General features: G+C 37.7%; 1 protein-coding gene across 2 annotated transcripts; it reads right to left on the reverse strand.

The window, feature by feature from the left end:
- Nucleotides 1-12,972: 12,972 nt before the first annotated feature.
- Nucleotides 12,973-15,676, reverse strand: Daao1 (D-amino acid oxidase 1). 2 transcript variants are annotated; one of them, XM_034972861.2, is made up of 2 exons: nt 15,537-15,676; nt 12,973-14,086 (listed from the first exon to the last, which is right to left on the reverse strand). In XM_034972861.2, exon 2 carries the CDS (start codon nt 14,078-14,080, stop codon nt 13,064-13,066), a length of 1,017 nt encoding a protein of 338 aa, XP_034828752.1. In that variant the 5' UTR covers nt 14,081-14,086; nt 15,537-15,676; the 3' UTR covers nt 12,973-13,063. The 2 variants fall into 2 exon arrangements, with proteins under 2 accessions (XP_034828752.1, XP_034828751.1); XM_034972860.2 differs by lacking the exon at nt 15,537-15,676 and adding an exon at nt 14,665-14,750.
- Nucleotides 15,677-16,028: the final 352 nt, after the last annotated feature.

Here is a 16,028-nt window from a genome sequence, read left to right on the forward strand (position 1 = left end):
CTGACAATCTCTCTTCTCTCCTTTTCGCAGTTTGCACAGACAAATATTGTGTGCATCGCATCATCAACTTCGCAGCAATAAAAGCATCTAGCCTCTTACCAATCCCCCAATAACCATACCAACAAACAAATCTCAATTACCAATGCGTACGAGGAAGCAACACATAACCTTTTTTTTTTTTTTTTCGTGGGGAAGTCCTCATGGATGCCACCGCACCCAGAGAGGTACGGAGGTTATGTCGGACTCTTACCGACTAAAACCCCACGATGTTCCACGCATCGCCTGGTGGCTAGGCTACGGGGCCAAACACGTTCGCGCAACCCAGCCAGCGGCGCCTGCTAAGGACCCACCTCAGGGGACCAATAAAATCCCTACACACCGTCTGAGGCGCACCAGGAACACGAAGGTGCGCCTCCCGACTCGAGGACTGGTTGCTTTCCGGACGATAGAGTCCCCGCGTCCATTGCCCGAGAGTCCTTCTCAAGGGGGTAAGCGGCGGTCGTGGGCGGCTCGCCTACGCCCGACCCTCCTACGACGGATGGCATGAGTTCAAAGTATACTGAATGAGGTTGGAATAGTGACCTCGTACCGGAAAGCACAGCATTGGCAGACCCCCACAAGATGTACAGACGACATCTAACGAGTAACAGGGAGCCTTTTTCTCCATTCATAGCCAAATGTTTTCAGTTTTTAGAAGCTTGCCAGATAGGACCTTTCTTATAATGATACGCTCCAACATAATAGTCCTCCGCATTCACAACTGCCATTTCTCTATCATTCTTACTAACGATAGCTGCTAGTTCACACAAAACATTTTCGAAACGTGAATATTGTTGAAGGAAATATTACTGGGTGGAATTTCTGAACATAGTTTTTGTGGGGGGTCTACGTTATAGAAGAAACCTTCAGGCGACATCTCGACTTTGTAAACCCAACGATTTAAAGTATTTCGTGAATATGGCAGCCAAAAGGTCATCATGATCAACCCATCGCCGGCTCACTACAAAGCGCGGATCTCCTCTCATAATGAGAAAGGTTTAGGTCATAGTCCACCACGCTGGCCAAGTACGGATTGGCAGACTTTTTAAGAACACTATGGAGAACTCTCAGGGATGCCGGTTTCCTCACGTTTTCCTTTACCGTTAATAAAGCAAGTGATAATTGCTTAAAACGCACATTACTCATATAATTCGAAAAGTTTGATGTGCGTGCCCGGGATCAAACCCTTGACCTCCCGAATAGGAGGCAGGCGTCGTACCCACTAGGCTATCACGGCTCTCTTACGGCTTACTCACTAGATTACCACAGCTAAAAAAAAGATAATCGAGCGTAATTCAGGAAAGCTAAAAGGAAATCCTGGTTTATTAATGCGAAAATGCATGGAGGATAATAGGAAGGGATCAGCACACTGCAACTCCTCGAACTGAGAGAGAAATCGTTTTTGCGAAATGAAGAGCTTCTCCGTACTCGCAGCATCTGAACCACTTGAAATAGAAGTCGATTGAAGTCTAGATCTCAATACAACAACATTTTGAAGCGCACAACGAATGAAGTGAACAAATGTAAGTTACATAGGGTTGTTACTAATCTGTACTAAGTAAAATCACTACCCATATTATAAATGCGAAAGTGTGTTTGTTTGTTGGTTTGTCCTTCAATCACGTCGCAACGGAGCACCCGATTGATGTGATTTTTTGCATGGGTATAGTTAAAGACCTGGAGAGTGACATAGGCTACTTTTATCCCGGAAAATCAAAGAGTTCCCACGGGATTTTTAAAAAACTAAATTCACGCGGACGAAGTCGCGGGCATCAACTAGTATTATCTATACCTTCCAGACATATTATAAATGCAAAGGTGTGTCTCTATCTGTCTATTTGCCATCCGTTAAACCAATTTTGACGTACAGAAATTAATTTGCACCCCGTAGAAGGTGATAGGCTACTTTGTATCCGAAAATCAAAGAGTTCCTAGACATTTTTGAGGGCTTATCCGAGTAATCGATTTTGATGAAGTGTTTCCGATTGTTACGAAACCGTGTCTGTCTATCTGTTACCTTTTTAAGACCTCTCCGCTTTAGCCATTTTGAGATAGCTTGCATCTCGGGGATGGAAATAGGCTACTTTTATCCCAGAAAACCAAAGATTTTCAGCGCTATTTTAAAAAACCTAAATCCACGCAAAATCAATGCCATCATCTAGTACGCATACATATTCCAATGCTATTGAAAGATGAACGGGCTTGTGTGGCAATCCTAGTTTGTAGAGGTTTTCCCTCCAGCCTGCACAATACGTACCTATGCTGCATGCAGTGATACCTACATGACGAGAAGGACCTGAGGACCTTGTTACTGACTTACATTATGATCGTGAACACAGAGTACTTTTTACATGTGAAGTATGCTTATAACATTACTAGCTTATGCTCGGGACTTCTTCCGCGTGGACTACACAAATTTCATTTCAATTTTCAAAAATCCTTTCTTAGCGGATGCCTACGTCATAATAGCTATCTGCATGCCAAATTTCAGCCCGATCCGTCCAGTAGTTTACGCTGTGCGTTGATAGATCAGTCAGTCAGTCACCTTTTCCTTTTATATATTTAGATTACTTGGTTTATCAGCTGTGACAGTGTAAACTAAAGAACATACATGATTTCATCTCTACAAAGATACTAAATAATATTACTAAGTATACCGATTTTTCATTTCATTCATCTCTACATAGATACTTAAATGTACTACTATAATACCTAAGGTTCCTTAGGTACCCTTAATCCATACTTCAAGACTGGCATCATAAACGCGAAAGTATGTTTGTCAGATGTATCTTATAATTATATAGATTTTCGTGTGTATGTGTGTGCAATAAAGATTTCTAGATAAAAGTACTTACCAAAGAAAACCCAAAAACTCCAATTTCAATGAAGATTATTTTGATTTAATGTTTCGAGCGATAAAAACCTGTGGTTTGTTATTTTTATTCAGTAACTACAAGTGAAAGGATATGAAAGATAAATGTAACCATTTCACTCAATTGTTAGTATTATTTCCATAATAAGCGTTGTGGCTGTATGGTGGCCAATAAAAACAAACGAGGACGCAAAGTGGCGGCTTGTGCCGACAATCGACGCGGAACCGACGCTACACGTCTTGAAAATATGCATTACAAGAACCATTACACACGGATCCGCGAGCGCGGTTAGGTTTCACATAACGATTATGACGTACCTACTTCGTCTATTGTATGCTGCGAATGTTCTGATCTCCCACTAATAAGACCACAGCGCTTACCACTGCGCCAGGGAGTTAACTGGAACATTAATTCATATTTATGATTCATAAAATAATATCTGATAATTTAGCTAAAATTATTATAGGTAGGTACGATAAAAGCTTACCAAATAACCTTTTACCTTAATTACTTAGAAGTTAATTAGCAAAGTAATATCAAAATGATTAATCATTCAGAGCTGGATTTTCTCACAATGTTGGGGAACCCTAACTTTGCAATCTATCTCAATTTATCTAGAGTTCCTTGCTCCCGAGGAAGAGTTTAATATTACTTACACCTTGATAAAGTATATTTCTTACAAAACACATTTTTATTAAATACTAAACTTTGTCCGCGTGGACTACACAAATACAAAACTCCTGTTTGACTCCTTCAGGGATTGAATCTACGTCATAATAGCTATCTGCATGCCAAATTTGAGCCTGATCCGACCAGTAGTTTGAGCTGTGCGTTATAGAATAGAATAGAATAGAATATGTTATTATTCAAGTAGACTTTTTACAAGCGCTTTCGAATCGTCAGTCAGTTAGTCAGTCAGTCAGTCAGCTTTTCCTTTTTTATACATATATAGACTAGATGATACCCGTGACTTTGTTCATGTGGGTTTAGGTTTTTAAAATCCCGTAGGAACTCTGTGACTTTCCGGGATAAAAAGTAGCATATATCCGTTTTCAGGATGCAGGCTATCTGAGTAGCAAATAAATGATTTCGCTAATTCATACACCTGGTTATAGGTTTTTAAAAATGCCGTGGGATTTTTTTGATTTTACTGGAGAATAAAATACTGGAAATACTGTCCCCGGGATACAGGCTATCTCTGTACCAAACTTCGTCTAAATCGGTTAAACAGATGGGCTGTGAAAAGCTAGCTGACTGTCAGACAGACCCACTTTCGCATGTATACGATACCGGCCCGTCATTGTCATTAGCACTATAATAAGAGCTTAGCCAGCTATGTTTAGTTAATGGGACTATAAAGATGGCAATTAAACCGTAAAATTTAACTCCTCACGCGCCATTTTAACTTTTTGTGTCAAATGTCATGTCAAAAGTACGATTTTAGTCCTTATAGGGTGAACCATACTTTTGACTTGACAGTTAACCCATAGAGTTAAAATGGCGCGTGAGGAGTCCTTTTGTACGAACTATACTTTCAAACCTAAAAGTTGAGAGAGAGAGCGTGATTAGGTATAGAGATGGTTTCAAACGGCGGGGTCTTATTGCATGATCCAAGTGCACCACGACCTTATAGATATTATCTTACGTACGACGTCGCATTACCGGCATATACCTACCCGGGCACATCCGGGCAAAGCCGACACGACGGACAGCAAACTGACGGGGTCAGGGTGCGACTTTGACAACTTAAGTAGGTATAACAAAGCGGAACTGCGCTAGAAAATAGAAATAAGAATAAGAAAGAAGCTTTGAAGTACAGTAACTCTAAATTGAATAGAGAGCTTTCTTTTTAGAACCAAACCTCGCTGGTTTTCTTTCACCTCTCAATATTCCAGGTTTTGTCTGCAAAAATTCCCAGCTTTCCAGAAGTTTGCCTAGCGCACTCCGCAGCCAGCCCTCACTATACAAACGTAGTTTGGTTCTAATTTGAGTATTAAACCAATAAAACTCATATCAATGAAATATTGTAGGATAGATGTGTAAATTAATTGATCTCAATGATCTCGAATGTATGTTTAAATTTTGATCAATGATATTTACTATTTACCACGTGGATTTAGGTTTATTAAGAACCGTGGGAACTCTTTGATTTTTTTGGGATATCCTTCATTGAGATGCACGCTGTCGCTGGACCAAAGTTTCGCAATTATAATATTAGTATGAATAATACGGATTATAATAAAACTAGCTTATTCCCGCGACTTCAGCGCGTACACAAATTTCTAACCCTATTTTATGCACTTAGGAGTTGTATTTTCAAAAATCCTTTATTACCGGTTGTCTACGTCATAATAGCTATCTGCATGCCAAATTTCAGCCCGATCTGTCCAGTAGTTTGAGCTGTGCGTTTATAGATTTAGAATAGATATAGTCAGTCAGTCAGCTTTTCCTTTTATATATGTTAGCGACATTGCTTTGCCTACAGTTGAATTTAAAAAAAGAATTACGAAGAGATGTAAAAATGGCGGCCATAAGTGCCGGAGCTATTGATTTGAAGCAGGGAAAATTAGAATTTATAATTATGTCTTGAAGAAGTTAATAGTTTAGAACTAAGATTGAAGTTTATTAAGTATTGTCTAAATGGAATAAAGTCAGTTCCTATAAGTTGAGGATATTTTTTTAGTTATATAGATATTATTAGCCTAATGAGCCGTAAAAAGCGGCGTCGCACTTGTGAGCTGATGCGGCGATAACGTGAAGATGACGCTCTCGGGTCGAGTGGTCCAGCCGCCAGCGCCCTCCGCGCTGATTGGCCACCTGACTCAGCACCGAGCGGCTCTCAGACGTGCTTCAACGGTTATACACAGCTTTACTTCAATTTGATAGGTTCCCTCTATACGTAACTGCTGTAATAGCCTAGTGGTTAGGACGTCCGCCTTCAGATCGGAGGTCGGGGGTTCGATCCCGCGCACGCACCTCTAACTTTTCGGAGTTATTTGCGTTTTAATGAATTAAATATCACTTGCTTTAACGGTGAAGCAAAACATCGTGAGGAAAATTGCATGCCTAAGAGTTCTTCATAATGTTCTCAAAGGTGTGTGAAGTAAAGTCTGCAAATCCGCACATGGCCAGCGTGGTAGACAATGGCCAAAACCCTTCTCACTCTGAGAGGAGACCCGTCCTCTGTAGTGAGCCGACGATGAATAAAATTTTCAAAATAATGTAGCTGCCATGCACATTAAAAAGTACAAATAGTGTTATTTTATTTTGTACGATGTTACGGAACCCTTGCACGGACTTGCACTTTTTTCTTTCTTTTTCATCATCTATTTTCATACAAAAAAGATATAAACTCAAGCGACGTGTGTAGACACATAATCTCTAATGTGCGAGTCGTATTGGGATATTATGTTCAGAGATAGGACACCTAACGAGGCTCTTACGATATCTTTATTGTACATACATCGGTCTTGTTATAATGTAATACAATAATTAGGTAGGTACCTAAGTATTAACTCACCCGTAAGGCTTTTACCTACCCCTATAAAAATCTACTACAATCTTTCTTAATATGAAAGCCACGTTTCTATAATAAAATAAATATTTAATGAGCCCGTCTGTCCATTGACCGCAAATAAAAAAATCTTTAACCTGTTAATGATAAAAAAGTGTATGAAAGTTGTGAAGATAGGCGAGTCTAATAAAATGTAATGGCCACTAAAACAGTCTGATAAAAATACTTAGGGTTAGTACATGTGCTCATCTCGACAACGTTGATAGATTTCGAATATCAAAACAGAATAACATCACAGTATCTTTGTGTATGCTTTATAACGTAAATTTTATTTTATTGTAATTTTTTAAATGTGTATGTGGGTTTTTTTGCCTGAAAATATAAACTATTATTATTATTATTTACCTTGTTTAAGTAATCTCTATGTTTTAGCACTATCTGTACGTAGTAGATTCTAGTAGTGTATCTGTAGGTACATTACGCGGCTGAAAGTAATGTACATCAGCCTTTAGATTGACATTTTGGCTTTGTAGAGCGTTGTCTCTGTCACTCATACCTCTAAGACATTTTGTCGGTCTCAACGATGGAGACAATGCTCTACAAATCCGATATCTCCTTCTTAAAAGTACCTACGACTTTAAAACAATGAACTCGAGGTACGTTATTGTGCTTCGATGTTCGAAATCTATCAACGTTGTCGAAATGAGCAAAATCATGCTAAAGATGCAGAATTGGTCGTCACAATCGCTTTTACGAGTACGAGGCAGTTTGCGGTCCATTTCGCAAGTTATGGCTGCTCTTGACTAAACTGTTAGTTAATTAGTTGGGTTCCATTGATTAATGCCGAGTTTCACAGTGATAATGATGACATGAACTTACTGTGATTGGCAGTATACCTAATAGGCGCGCAGTATGCTGAGTTTCTTGCTGATTGATCCTTCTTGGTAGAAACTTTGAACTTTGACAACATGATCAACCCATCTAACCTACTATGAGCACGTGTCTCATCTCAAAATGAGAAGGGTTTAGACTTTAAACTTTAGAGCACAGAAATCTTGTTATTAAGGTTTCTGTGACCCAGTACGCATTGGCAGACTTCACGCACCTTTCAGACAATTATAGGCAGGCACATATTATAACTCTCAGGCATGCAGGTTTCCTCGCGATGTTTTCCTTCGCCGTTAAAGCAAGTGATGTAAAGCACTTAGCTCCGAAAAGTTAGAGGTGCGTGCCCTGGATCGAACTACCGACCTTCCGAATAGAAGGCTGACGTCTTGACCACTAGGATATCACCACTTTTCGATATTAGTGCCATTTTAGATCTTTGTTAAGAGCGAAATAGAAAAGTTTTCATTGATTCAAATAAACTTTTACAAGTGCTTTTGAATCGTCAAATGAATCTACCGCTTCTTCGGAAAGTCTGCACTACCGAGAAGAACCAGAAGAAACTCGGTTTATAAGTGCTTGGCAAACATTTGTAAAAGGTTACTACCAAAATTGCGGTGGTATTCTAAGAAGTTTCTAAAACAGAAATTCTAAGGACTTATACTTGTTGAATAAGCAGCAAAGAAAATTTCCAGTATATGCTGTTGGATATTTTAGTACGGACATAATATTAAGCTTCGCGCTACACAAAAGCAGTGGTTCTTCCTAAATAAGATAATCTTTGAAGTCCTATTCAATAAAAATGAAATGTTCAGGTCGTAATAGTTAATAATTATTTTGTTCATAAAATAAAATTGATTAAAGACAGAGAGCCCACGAGATTTGTAAAAACCTGAATCCGCGCGGACGAAGTCGTGGGCATCAGCCAGTAATGAATGAATAAGTAAATAAAATACACAAATTGAATATAATTTTTCCCCTCGTGACGCAAATGAAATACATTTCTACATACAATTACCATCTCCAGCATCCACGTGGGTAGACGTTACCTCGCCCCCGGTAATGGAATCAATTTGCTGCTGATACCTTCACAAACCTAATCATATTTTAACGATCGATTACTTGAAGTAACATTTTGAATAAGAATCGAAAAAAATATTACTTACTTACTAGGATTTAAAAAAAGTATCTCCTGTGATAAGGAGATCCGTAGGAGGACCAGAGTAATCCACATAGGTAGCTCAACGAGTTGCAAAGCTGAAGTAGCAATGGGCAGGGCGCATAATTGAAAAGAGTCGTAGACGTTGGGATCCCAAGGTGCTAGTACGGCGACCTCGCACCGGAAAGCGCGGCGTTGGAAAACCCTCGGCTAGGTAGACAAACGAATCGCATGGGAGCCGCTGGATTCAGGCAGCGCATGGCCGTGGCATGTGGAAGTTCTTACCTTAGGTAATGTTCATCATCATCGTCATGATCAACCCATTGGCGGTTAACTACTGAGCACGGGTCTCCTCTTTAAATTATACATTTAAACTATACAGTTTGAGGGAGTGCTACTATATAATAACTTGCCTAAAGACATTTTTAACGAAAAATCTTTTCCAAAATTTAAAGAAAAATTAAAAAAATATTGTCAAACACTATAGTTTTAAAATATATATAAGTTCACCGTATCTTAAGTAATGTTTTTCTTCTATATTTATGCTTAAAATTGTTCTCATGTAAGTGAACTTTTGTTCTTTTTTGAGAAAATAAAGTCTTTAAACCTAAACCTAAATTAGAAGGATTTTGGTCAGAGTCTCCCACTAATCAAGTGCGGATTGGCAGACTTTACACACCTTTTAGGATATTATGGAGAACTTTCAGGCATTTTTATTTTTATTTTTTTATTTATTCGGATCAACAAACAGTAGCAGTAGCAGTAGGCATGCAGATTTCCAAGAGATTTTTTCACAATGTTTTCCTAAACCGTTAAAGCGAGGGATATTTTACTGCTTCAAGCGCACATTACTCCGAAAAGTTAGAGAACCCCAGACCCTCCGAATAAAAGACCGAATGTCATAACCATTAGGCTATCGCCGCTCTAGAATATTAATCAGGTGTACTTACTTAATCTGTGGGTCGTACGAATATCTTCTATTATTAAAAAAACGGTAGAAAAAAGTGTATTTAACTACCTAAATTAAACCTCTTTTTTCTCCGTGCAAACCCCAACGGCTTAAGTTATTTTGCGGAGTTGCGTAAATACATTTCCAAATAGGCACGAAACATGGCAGCGAAGATTTAATAAAACAGAGATTAAGTCTCAAGGGTAAGCCGGTTAAATTTACTCCAAAACGCGACGTGGCAATTTGCCGACAACATCCAAAGAAACGTTACGGCCTCCTCGACGAAAATAGAATTAGATGTTTTAATTGGATGTTTACATTTACATACATATAACAGTTGCGTCACGATTATGTAAATATCCTTCCTTTATATCTATTTCTTGAACATTTGCTGCTGCAAGAGGCTTGATTAAGTTTGGAATAATTTTTATCAAGTCGCAAAAATGCTTTAACTTAAAACAAACCGATTGATTTTATTTTCGTATAAGCAGTAGGTACTAACTATTAAGTAGATACATGTTTTTAAAAACTTTAGTTTGTTAAGATGAAATTATATTTCTTAAAATTTGTAAAAATATCCCATTTTGTAAAGAGTTGTGGTTAAAAACATTTTATAAGTACAGCTACATTTGCAATATGTTTTGTAATTTCCGACTTACGAACAAATCAAGCTCGATGTGTAACACTTTTGTTACGTAGGAGAAGGGCTGCTGCGGCAAAAGAAACGCTGCGAGTGTTGTAACTACTTGTAGTTACTACATGTTCCGCGAGACCAGAGGACACTAATATTATAAAAAGTCGAAAAAAAAACGGGCCGAATTGAGAACCACCTCCTTTTTGGAAGTCGGTTAAAAATAATATTAAAAAGAGAAAGATGCAGATACTTTAAATTTAGTTTAGAGAAAGGCAAGAGAATCGGCGCCATTAAGTCTAAAATCATGAGATCAGTCTCCTTTTGTATGCATAGAGTGGGTTGCGCTTGACTAAATCATGATTCATGCCTGATAGAAAGCACTAATGAGGTCTAAATTGGAAGGCGCTTACCTAGAATAGGCGATGCTACTTGCTTTGTAGTTAGCTCAAGCTATACTTGACAAGCTAAGTACAGTACGCGGCAGAAAATAATGTACATCGGCCTTTAGAATGACATTTCGGCTTTGTAGAGCGTTGTCTCTGTCACTCATACCTATATATCATTTTGTCGGTCTCAACGACAGAGACAATGCTCTAAAAACCTGCTATCTCCTTCTAAAGGTCGTTGTACATTATTTTCTGCCGTGTACTGTACAAATTGTATATATATCTACATTGATGTGACCTAGTAAATATAAAGCTAATAAGAATAACAAAAGTGTTTTTAAATTATTAATAAAAGGAATTTGAATCGCTTCAAGTTGGAGCACGTGAGGTGAACAAAAACAAAGTTTTCTTGAAGTAAAGTATCGCTGAGAATGCTTTTGAACGGAGATTTTTAAAGTTGGAACTTAGTTTAGCTGCACAAAGTGATCAGTCGTGCTATTTTCTAAAAAGCTGTGTTAGATGTGAAGGTCTACGCTAACCGTAGCTCATGCTACGCGCGTAGCAATGGCCAGCGCAAACAGACGGAGTGGAGAGTTGAGTGGAGTCTTTTTGATAACCATCACTAATAACCTAACCATCACCAAGTTTCGCTTCCGGGCACGCACGGCCCGGACTGATATGCTATTAAATATCACTTTGCTACATCGTAAGGAAACCTGGATACCTAAGAGTTCACCACTGCATAATGTTCCAAAAGTGTGTGAAGCTTACCAACCCACACTTGGTCAGACATTCTCATTCTGAGCAGAGACCCGTGCTCAGTAGTGAGCCGACGAAAAGTTGATAATATGATGATAGATTTGTTTAACCTATGAAGGACTATGGTACTGATTCTGAGCACAACTAAATAGAGTAAGTATTTGCATCCTCTTGTCAGAGACAGTTTGACAATTTTCAAATTAAATTTAGAGCAGTCAAACCTCTTGACTTTAGCTGCCAGTCGCGAGCCTATTGTTTAGTGTGGACAAAAATTTAGAGTCTTTAAATGTAAAAATTCATGTTCTGTCCCGTTTTAGCAATATTAAAAAGAAAAAGACGTCGATACTCTAAATTTAGTTTAGAGTAGGTACACAACAGAATCGGCGCCAGTGAGTTATTAATAGTACCTAAGTAGGTAGAAATACTACTTAATATTATAATTATTAATTCAACGTTGTGAAAATAAAATAGCGACAGTAAAAATATAGAATATCAACAATTTATTTCTTCCTTAAATTGCAAAAAGCATCTCGAGCCCGAGAGCCTCTTTAGTATTCGCAATAAGAAGTTTAATGCCAGTGTATTTCTTGCGAAGCGAAAAATATTATTTAATGGACTTTTTATTTACTTTGGAAAATATGTTTTCATAATAATGTGAAAAGGTATGTAGAAAATAGGAATCTACATAATTTTAATGGTGGGTGTATTTGGGTCTTCTCTTCGACGTCACCGACAACTGTTTTCCCGTGGGACCAAGATGATTTTATAGCGTGTTTATAGCCAATGGTAGGTACTTCTGGATAAAATAGATTTCTAATGGTAAAGGAATTACATCTTAAAACACACGGTCACACTGTGACTAGTTGGGAAGTGCGAACTCATTGTTTTTTCCCATCGAGTCACAATGGTACTAGTTGCAACTTGTTTATTCATTGTAATTCCCAACGAGTCACACTGTAGCTTGAGTGTGACTCGATGGGATATTTTTTTTCGATGGATTCCCAACGAGCACACTGTTACACGATTGGGTGTGACTCATTGCTAACCCATCTATTAAAATCAGTTCAGTAGTTTCTAGTTAGATTGACTTATTAGAGCTTATCGATTACAAAATATACAAACAAATCCTTTTTTTCCAACCAATCGTTCCTCCTTATAAATTTTGACTTTCCAAAAAATTGTTGAAAAATTAATAATAATTTGAATTCGAAATTCAGGTTTTACTATGAATTCATATATTTTTCAATAAGCAATCTATCAACAGGCCGCAACACAGCACTCATGAAATTACTTGGAAACCTACATAGTACATACACTTGTAATATCCCGGGATCGCCGGGGAATTCGCGGTCTACATACCGCGCCGCACGTCACATGCATTTGTAGATTAGGCTGCGTTGACCCAGATCCGCGCCTGTGGTGCCTGTGGCTGTGCCCCTTCATAACATTTGTAGCAATCACCAACGTAATTTTATCATAGAATACTTAAGAGAAGTTTCCCTTGCGCACTGGGGAGCGCTTTCCATAATATGCTCACGACTTAGTCCGCTTGGAATTTCAAACTTAATAGCTATCTGCATGCCAAATTTCAGCCCGATCCGTCCTGTAGTTTGAGCTGTGCGTTGATAGATCAGTCAGTCAATCACATTTATATATTTAGATATAGGCTATTTTTAGACAGATTCATTTAATTATGTCTACTGGTAGGTAGTAATATTAGTATTAAGGATGTAGGGTAGGTAAACAATGGATTATAATATAAAGCGTGTAAATATTTGGATTACATAGTTTATTTCATTACGTATAACAACAGGTACATACTTTACGTAACAACAATATAGACTTAACCATAATAAAATAATTTATTACATTTTGCTTCTAACATTACTTTTTAAAAAGTCTACGCCCATTCTAACAGCGTCCATCGCGGTTCCCGGGGCGCACATCACACCGTAACCACCGTGCCCGTAGCAATGGACTACTTTCACACCGTCCACGACCTCTGGTTCCACCCTTACAGGCACTCTATGTGGCCTCAAACCAACTCTATGTGCAACAACTTCGGCCTGTTTCAAAGCCGGCAAAAGTTGACAGCAACGTTCCATTATGGCTGCCGAATCGTATTTACAAACATCTTTATTGTAACTGTCATACTGACGAACACCTCCTAATGTAGCGACCCCGTCCAACCCAGGAATCATGTAAGTATCGTAGTCCCCATAAAAAGCCATTTTCAACCAAGGCGCCTTAACTTTTATGACCTGTCCGCGCAAAGCTACCAAATCATGGTCACCACACAACATCTTTGCGCCCAAACCCGTGCAATTGAAAACCAAATCAAATTTCGAAAGTAGTGACGCGAAAGAGTCGATCTTTTTTACATCGATTTTGCCACCCTTTTCAATAAACGATTTCTCTACCCACGGCAAATATCTATCGCAGCCAATTTTTATCGTCGAAAAATATGAGCCGTATTTCCATCCTTCGCCGCATAATTTGAGCTCATCTTTTTCGACTGATCTGTAAATAGGCACTAAGTCTTCGATTAGGTGGTTTCGGGTGACGAAGTAATTTTCTTTTGAAAATATGTAAGACGATACGGGCATGAGACCGGCTAGGGGTGCTTCGGAGGTTTTTAAAATATCCTGCCAAAAATACCAGGAATCGTTTATCCATTTTTTAGTAATTTCTTTGGTAGGACCTTTGAAACTTGTGCCCGGTCTAAAGATCCCTGCTGCGACACAACTTACCGTGTCTTCTGTAAACGCGTCAGCAATTATAGTGATATTTGTGTTTCTCAACTCTTGTTGCACTATCTTAGCAACTGTCATACCAACCACGCCTGCCCCGATCACCGCTATCTTTGGACTGTTGTTATCCATGTTTATCTATAACAATAAATGTTTTGTTTAAATATAATCATAACAGTTTACTTAAACCCGATACTGATAACTTTTAATATTACCTACATTGCAATATTTTTGACGTTATCTCGTTATAAATTCAGTACCTAGTCTAGTCTATACATCTATTCCGTATGCCTATAAAAAAACTTAATAATATGATTAATCATAGGTCAGGTTGGATATTTTAATAGGTAGGTAGGTACCTATGTCTGTAGAAATACATAAACATTACAAAGGTGTGCTCTTAAATTGAATAACTTCGGCAATATTAAAAAGATTTGCGCAAAAATCTAGGCACCTACGTCCTAGGTAGGTAACTACCTATTCATAAAACAATTTTTAACACATCAACTGCGTAGCGGCAGTTTTAAATTAGGACACTTTAAATGGCAATCGGAAAAGTTAATTAGTAGGTAGGTACCTAACACAATACATCAACACAATATTACGTTTGTTTTATCGCTTTCACAATTAACTGTGCTGATAGCATTTAAACAATAATATTATGATGTAACTAGGTATAACTTTTCAAAATCCATATAAACCACTTATGTACTTACATTTAAAATAAAAACGAGCTTTAAGAATTAATTTATAGCTCACATAGGTATTTTTTAACTAGCAACCAGAACGTCACTCTATCAGATATCAAAATGAAATAAACTCTACCTTTAAGTGAACTCGCCTGTCACAGTCTGTGGTCACAGTTCACACGTCCGAGTTGCGGAAGTATTCAATAAGTATAATTATTTAGCGCTGGAGATAATTTTAATAGCATACCTAGATAATTTTAGATAGTATCTACGTACAAATAAAAAAATATATAACTTTGGAGATAAGTAGGTACCTAAGTAGTTACATAACTAATTTATTATAGGCTAAACAGTTTAATCATTAATGCACATAGGTCATTGAGTGATATAAATTTTAGCAACTTTGTCGACCCTTTCAACGTCTGAAACGATGTTATTTTGTTAGTTTATTATCGGCAAATTAATGATGTATAACTAAAATATACTCTGTCGATAATTTTATAGATACCTAACAACTTTGCTACTCGCTTCTCCTTACAAAAGTAGATACGAAGATACCTAGTTATAGCCTAGTATGTAGGTAGGTAAGTATTATTTTTTGTTGTTATAGATCAAATTGATTTATTTCTTCAATAAGCCCTAGGAAAATTCTCACATGCCTTGCCTAGCAGGTAGTTAGTAGGTATTAGGTAATAAAATACAATTTTATAAAACCAATTAGTTATGTAGAGGCATACTTTACATACTTACCTACCTACCTACCTACCTAATAATAATTTCTGATTTCTTTATTAATTTGTTTGTTACAAACACCATAATGTTAAAATATTAAATATAATAAGTACCTATAAGGTCTTAAATATTTTAAAAAGCTCATTTTTAAGGACGCTTGTTCTTACCGGCAATAAAAATAGATTTGTTTTATTTTTACAGAAGCCCGCCCACAACGCAAAAACTACAATCAGCTGGCGTCAAATGAAAAACTTGACAACAGAAAACTTGACGACATCCACATACAAGAGGCTGACATAGATTCAGATGCGAGCAGTACTGACTTGGAGGAGCGAGACACGCGGAACGTTTGCCCGCCTTGTGCGCATGACCGATACAACAACAACATTCGTCGGCACGCCCATGACGATTTCAGTGACGATACGGATTATGGTAAGAAAAATATGAATTAATGACTCGATAACAATTTTTACATTCAATTAATAAAAATAAATAGTTATATACTTTTATTTAATAAATTAAAAATATCGATATATTTAATTACCGGTTTTTCTGTATCAAAACGGCAATCACTAAACATCACGGCTGTCAAGTGACAACTTGGAAGAAATGCTGCCATCTGTCAAATAACAAATTGTCATAAAATAAATTGTAATTTG

Source organism: Maniola hyperantus, chromosome 10 (genome assembly GCF_902806685.2).
Source record: "Maniola hyperantus chromosome 10, iAphHyp1.2, whole genome shotgun sequence".
NCBI lineage: Eukaryota > Metazoa > Arthropoda > Insecta > Lepidoptera > Nymphalidae > Maniola > Maniola hyperantus.

Coding starts and splice junctions, on each gene's coding strand:
- Daao1 (XM_034972861.2), bottom strand. CDS start 14,080: ATGGATAACAACAGTCCAAAGATAGCGGTGATCGGGGCAGGCGTGGTT.